The sequence below is a fragment of the Glossina fuscipes genome, unplaced genomic scaffold (assembly GCF_014805625.2).
Source record: "Glossina fuscipes isolate IAEA_lab_2018 unplaced genomic scaffold, Yale_Gfus_2 1, whole genome shotgun sequence".
Lineage (NCBI taxonomy): Eukaryota > Metazoa > Arthropoda > Insecta > Diptera > Glossinidae > Glossina > Glossina fuscipes.
Window position 1 is genome coordinate 17869521 of NW_023998415.1, and position 7308 is coordinate 17876828.

The 7308-nt window shown below is 34.2% G+C and overlaps 1 protein-coding gene across 1 annotated transcript in view; it reads right to left on the reverse strand.

The window, feature by feature from the left end:
• LOC119645200 (integral membrane protein GPR155) overlaps nt 1–7308 on the reverse strand; it is a 28919-nt gene that overhangs the window by 3079 nt on the left and 18532 nt on the right. Inside the window, exons 2-11 of the mRNA XM_038045214.1 lie at nt 4520–4809; nt 4287–4426; nt 3902–4230; nt 3647–3812; nt 3013–3252; nt 2741–2932; nt 2527–2680; nt 2113–2205; nt 1708–2041; nt 1446–1650 (exon numbers count right to left, since the gene is read on the reverse strand). Of these exons, the coding sequence (XP_037901142.1) occupies nt 1446–1650; nt 1708–2041; nt 2113–2205; nt 2527–2680; nt 2741–2932; nt 3013–3252; nt 3647–3812; nt 3902–4230; nt 4287–4426; nt 4520–4809 (2143 nt within the window). The remainder of the gene's footprint in view (nt 1–1445; nt 1651–1707; nt 2042–2112; nt 2206–2526; nt 2681–2740; nt 2933–3012; nt 3253–3646; nt 3813–3901; nt 4231–4286; nt 4427–4519; nt 4810–7308) is intronic.

The following is a 7308-nucleotide window of genomic DNA, read 5'->3' on the forward strand; positions in this document are numbered from 1 at the left end:
AAATATGTAACATTTGCTCTTTAATTAACCAGGAATTGATTTATGATTCCCGATATTGAGTAAAATCGATCGTAATTTTTGGATATGTTAACCGGCAGTAATTTTACGATCGAGAAATTTTCCATTCGATGATAAGAATACTTTGTCAATCTATGTAAACTCTATTCGCGTTACAGCGACTCCATAATTCCAAGCCAATCCCGAATCGACTCAATATTGAGAACCATAAACCAGTCCTAACTAATTTGCCAACACATCGCCGTAAGCGCATGCGAAGATCACGTATTTGTGAAAATGAGTAAACATAAAATCTTCTTAATATCTACTGACGGCGGAGTTCGCACAAAACCTTGAGAGAGTAATAAAAGCGAATTATGATTGTCGTGATCGCCGGACACTAATAAACGCATCATAACAAAATATGTGTGTATTGGTGAACTGATTTGAAATTTTAATAAGCAAAGGATTTGCTTGAGATAGTGGACTTCTCTTTGTGGCTTAGAAAGCTAGAAGTAGTCGGTCAAGTATGTTTATGATCCCAGCGGAGTGAAATGTGAAATCTCTACGTTTATCAGAGCGTCCGAGGAAATACATACACAAAATGAAATTTTATCTAATAGTGGAACAACGTGTTTTCATTAACATTACGGTGTGTTCCGTATGTCACTTATTCTTAAATTTTCTCCTCAAACAAACACCAACAAATCTCAATTGCCTTATTTTGCCGGAAATCTGTTTTTTACCATAACTAGATCTTAGGAAGAAAAAGCAAAGAGACATTGCGAGACAATGTGATGGTTTGATTTTTAATATTCAAAACCTTAAAAATGAACCATGAATTGTCTGATCAGTTAACATGGGGGAATTTTGAAAATTTAGAAATCGTAAGCCTAATATTAGAACAAGTTAAGAAGAAGACTTCGTCATTTAAAGATTTCAGATTGGTTAACTAATAAATCTATTTTCTATACGCCGTAGGCGTAGTCATAATTCAAAATATCACGATTTCAATTCAGGCCTCGGTTACTCAATTCACGATTTCTGAAAAACGAACGATTGTAAATATTTATTGCCTTTGGACCACCATTAGAATTACCATTGGCTATGACTTTTATATTTGTACGCCTTACAGCAGCTACCTTGTAGTCTGAATTTCCAGAATGAAACAAATATTTATAATCATTCTCGCTACTCTCTGTTGCGGTATATGTATATATTATGTGGTTGGAAAATTCGCTCCAAGACGGATAAAACTTTTTTTTATTGAAAATGTTGTTAATAACAACTCTTTGACTTTTAAGCAAAAAAAAAAGGGTTAAAATAAAATTTAGAGAGTGAATTACTTCTCCTTGAATGCTAAGGAGCGACGCTTTTATTTTAATAGATGCAACTATTCGTTTGAGTTTGTTTGAGTCAATACTGATGATGTGACGAATTTTACTTACCACAAACATTGAGCAAAGCAAAATGATCAGAAGTGCAGTATGCTTTAGAGTTTCATGCTCATCGCCGTCAGTTGTGTGTTCTAAAGGCTCAAGACCTTGTTGCATGTGTTCTTCGTAACGTTCAACAAGTGTGCGACAGTTTTGCGATGTACTGGCACCGCAATTAAAAGCCGCACTACATATATTGGAGCGCACACCCAAATTGCTGAAAAGACAAACAATTTAAATTATTTATAGAAAGTTCACAAGTTAATTAACTTACGGTTCCTCAAATTGTTCGGATGTGGACGTATTTGAAGAATCTTTTTTATTATTTTCCAAATTACGTTTATTAAGAATATCCTCAATATCTACTACTACGGTGGTAGTAGTGGTGGTGGGGCTGGTTGTAGTAGATCCCATCGAACAACATGTACCATTACCACAACCATTTTGTATAGCGATACGATTATTTGCCGTAACATGATTATTTGGTAATATAACGTCATCGTCATCGGAAGATGAACAGGACATATGACGATGTCTCTGATGAATATTTGCATTTGAGTTCGAAAGTAAATTTGTCGTCGATATAGTAGATTGTATATCAGAGGGTTCTAAAATAATTTAAAAAATCCAAAACAAAATGAAGCATTTTTGCTATAATATGCTCAGAAAGATGAATTACCTGAGTCTGGATTAGATAGTTCACGTGTGTATATTAAGTATTTTTCATAACGTTTCTTATAACGCTGATGCATAACCAAACAACCAACAGTTACTAAAAATAATTAAAACACATTTTTGGAGGTCGTTACTAATAATAATAATAATAATAATATAAGAGAAGATTGCGAGAAAAGATTATTTTTCAAAACAATTAAAATCAGATTGAAAACTTTTCTTAAAAATCATTTAAGACTTTTCCAGGTCTTCAGGATGAACATTAAACTTAATTGAAAAATATAACCCATTTTCGATTAGCTTATATAAAAAAATTCACTCCAGGAAACCTTAGAAAGTCTATATATAACTTATCAATAATTGATTTTGTCATCACTTGCTTTTATATGAACTTCATCTTTGCGCGGACGAATCTTACCTATAAAACACATGACTAGCATAAATACTGATATTGCAGCCTGAGCAATGCCGTACTGGAAGCTGGGATTGTGCTTTTCTCCAGACATGACATTACCATCGAATGCCACCAATAAAACCGAGATAAGAATTGGAATACCCCAAGCAAAAGCTAACTAAAAGGGGAAAAATTTAGATATGAAAAATAATTAGACAAACACTTGGAAATTGCTTACCATGTAAGGCCAAAGTTTTAAAACAAAACACAAACTACGGCACTGCAAGAATAATAGACATATAGCCAGCATGCCAGTCCATAAACGACTGCTATAGGTGCCAATATTGAATAGAAGGAACTGTACGTATAGAGACCATTTCTCTACATGTTCCAATTTCGACCATAGTATAACACCCAGACAGCACATTAACTAAAATTAGAAAAAAAAAAAAAAATTTGCTTTTATAAAAAAAAAAAAAAAAAAAAAAATTGAATTGAACATCGATTCACCTGCGATAATACTAGACAGAAGGTAACGCGATGCGGCATACGTCGACAGCGTTTCGTTACTATTAACAATAATAACATCCAGAAGCAAGCGGCCACACCAGCTACGCTAATATCAAACGAAAACACATCCAATTCGTGTAAATAATCAACAGGATTTAAGTTGGTTAAGGATATCATTTTGGCCGAAATAAACATTAAAGGTGCAGAAATGAACGTACATAAAACCAAACTTTTGGCAATCTAAAGAAAAAAAGAAGAAGAAACTGATTGAGAAATACTTTTCGACATTAAGGCTAAAGTGTAAAGACGGTTAATGGATATGTTGTACATGCGTTTAATTAGCCGACACTTAGTCCTTTGTCGCTATTTTCGAGGTCGTTAAACCGAGAAAGAAATCCTCAACTTACTCTTATTTTATTAAATTATGATCATTGTCAGTCGAATTCACAGACATAAAAGACGCAAACGCAAAGAGTATGAAAACTTTTCTGGTGTATAATTTATCGATTGTTCGGTTTATGTAAAAGTTTACTCCAAGAATTGTTCTCATCAAACTACCGACATGTTTGCAATTCATCCACAAACCGAGATGTATTCAAAAGGAAATAAATTTTTTTTTTAATTGCAATATTACCAACTCGACTTCGACGTTATATTGGGTAGCTATAACAAATGCTCCAGGCGCTGCCGGGAAGGTGCCATAAAGGAAACCGAAAGTACTTAGCTCGGTGGTGTCATTAAAGTTAGTGCCCGCTTGCATGATATTCACAGTCTGGCGGCACACCAATGGTAAAGCTAAACTATAATTTAAATAAAAGACATTATTTTTGATCAGTCGAAAAGTATGCTATAATTTTTTCTTTTTTTTTTTGTAGTATTTCTCACTTACATTTTGACGAGTATCAAGATACTGGGTAAAAGAAATTCTGAACCTTTTAGCGTATTGCCTTGACCGACAATCTTTAAACCCAGTAAAAATAAAGCGGTAGCGGAAAACGATTGCCCAAAGACTCGCAAAACACTGGCTACTATTTCCGGTAGGCCATTAGGAAATATAAAAGCTCCCGCTGTGCCCAATAGGGTCATCATCAATAAAGGATTAAAAAACAAGGACTTAATAGTAGTAAAAATTAATAAAGCTCGTTCATTCAAGCAACGTGTTCGCTTGGCCAGCTGCTCAGCGGGGCAAGTGTCCGGGCAAAGTGGTGGATGTTGAGCCTAAATTTATATTCATTAAATAAATTGGTTTTTTGCAATTTGCTTTGCTTATTTACCACTTCATTTTTGTTCTTAACAATTTTATCAATTTCCATTAATATTAAACCAATAGGATTTAAAATGGCCAAAGAAATTGGTGCCATCAAATACAAATAAGAAGCGTATTCCGGATGTATAGTCTTGTATAATGCCATTACTGGGCAAATGAAATAAAAGGATTCGTATAATTAAAAATATATAAAAAAAAAAAATACACACACACAAATTAAATAAATGATGCAAGTGTTACCTATTGGATATCCTATGGCAAAATCATTGCTTTGTGTACAAAAGATACCCAAGAGACCGGCCCGCGCATAATTTAATGGTCTTGCGACACAAAGGGAAATAATTAAAACCACAAAAAATACTACAGCTTTGGAAATAAGCATCGCCAATAGAAAAGTCCAATTAACTGCGCTCCAATTCAATTCCACCAACGAGAGAAAGATCAAGGACGGCAAAGCAAATGTACCCACAAACGTCCCAAGACCTTTCGTTTCAGCATTCGATATTATTTTGAAACGGCCCGCAATATATCTGTAATAAGAAAGACAATATTGTCGATATTAGAAGCTTGTAAAAATATTTTGGACTTAAAATTGCATTCGTCTTTCATTTAAAATGAAAGCTTGCATCTACAGAGATTACGACTTTTTACATTTTACAATCACAACCTTCGGTTCTTAACACCACAAAAATCTGACGACCCAAATTGGACGTAAACTTGGCTGGAGACGTATCCTGGTCTCTTCCATCAACTACCCTGATGTTGATTGCAAGCAAATTAGTGCACCGAGCACTGGAGCATTTTTAAAATGAACTTTTAGATGATCGATGGATGGATAAATATCTGTGTCAAAAATGTCCGAGAATATCTTTAAACAATCATAATTTTAGTTTCGAAAATGTTACGAGTTTACCGTTTTTTCTTTTTAGAGATTGTCTCTAGACGTTACCCGTTGTGGATGGATGACATCCACCTTTCACAAAAAAATATCTTAATTTGCCTCTGTTAGTTCCGGTGTTAACAGAACGGATAGTTTACTAGGGGACATGTATTCACGTGGATTAATTAACAGCTTCCATGCATATGTAGGAGGTTTCCCTAGTAATACTTTTTTTTTTGTTTTTTGATTGCATTTGATTTTCGTTGGGTGTCCTCACTTGTCCACTTCTGATACTTAATTATACAATAATACAAGTTTCAATAGTGTTTGAAAGTTCGTGTTAAATCATTACAACTATTGAATATCTTGCGATAAAAATCAAATTAAAAATTCTCACGTCAAAAATGCACGATGTGTAAAAAAGTAAAACAAATGTAGCGTTTAATGGTTGGTAATAAATTCTGCTATTTCTAAATGGAGATGAAGGAAAAAAATGTTAACAAATTTCTATATACATTATCTGTTAATCAGTCATAAATTATTGATTAAAATTTTTCTCAAATTCCTGCCTATTAATATCTGCCTGATCACCTATACACATAAGACTTCCTACTGTCATGAAAATACCACCAACTAGGATTCGTATATGAATTTCGGCCTTGCCATTACATAAGAGCTGCATCCGCCTGAGTTGCAGAGTAGGCAATAGGCCTCCACTAACAATTCAATGACCGTGGATTCAAATATCAAGTGCGGCAGAGTATTCAAGATAGCCGGGTAGCCTTAGACTGCTTTAAGACGTTACTCTCTGGATACATTATTAATAATAATAATAACAATACAAACGAGGCGTTATATTGTCTATAATCCAAGAATGGTCTTTTACAGCTTTTATAAAAGCAGAAATCCATATATCGTTTATTAGTGGTACACTTTTCACGGCTCCCTTGTCAAACGGCCCATATATTGAGTATCTTTTTATACCCACCACTGTAAGATCGTGGTATACTCATTCTGTTTTTTTTTTTTTTCGGAATATATGTAACGCCAAAGAAGAACCTTCAGAGACCCTACAAAGTATATATATTCTTGATTAACGTAAAATTCTGATTTGATTTAGTTATGTCTGTCCGTCTGTGTGGTATGTGTTGTTGGCACTCTCCTGATCGCGAAGACGAAAATATCAACTTGAAATTTGGTAGAAACATTGAAAGTTTCCGCCCGCAGGTTGGTACAGAAAATGGGCCAAATTGGTCGGAGCAGAATCGCGCAGTGGAGGGTAAACTGAACGCAACTTAGTTTTTTCTAACTAACATTTTTGGATTTTTATTCGTCGTTTGGAAATTATTAAAGTTAGTAGGCTGCAACTTTCCACATTTGTTTTACGATACACATTACTCTCTAGGTCCGGAAATGAAACCAATCGGCCGTGTGCACACAAACTTACGAGTAATTAAATTTAAATTTTTTCACTTTATTGAGATTTAGGCAAACAAGAGAAAACGTTTACAACTAATTTGTGCACTCCTCAAATGAAGATATATTATCGGCCCAGAAATGGGTTAATTTTAAAATGAATATGGTAGACATCACAATTAATTTTTTCTTAATAATACGAGCGCTATGGCTATCAAACAAAAGAACTTGGAGAGGAGAATGCGAAAGGCATAGTGGTGGGTAGGCGAGATTCGGCCACCGCCGAATATAACTTTCCTACTTGTTTCTTGTCTTGCTTACAGTTGCATTTGCCTGGTTTGAGCATTTTTTTAAAATTTTTGATATTCCGATTATCGTAATAACAGACCGGCGTCGAGACGAACATGTCGATATGTTGATCTAAATGCTGCGATATGTTGAAAAATGCATATGGAAGAACACCCGAATTTGAGACTCTGGTGCGGTCAAAGTAGAAAATCTCACCTATATTTACCTATATCAAGTGAATCTATATAAAAGTACTAATCGAATAAGCAAAAAAAAAAAAAAATCGAACTTTTCTTTCGGGATTTATTTTTAACGATCTTTTGAAATTTGGTATGTTAGTTAGTATAGCAATAGTATAGTATAGCATAGTACTAGTATAGTATAGTATAGTATAGTATATCACATTATACAGTATAGTATATTACAGACTAGTACAAAATACACT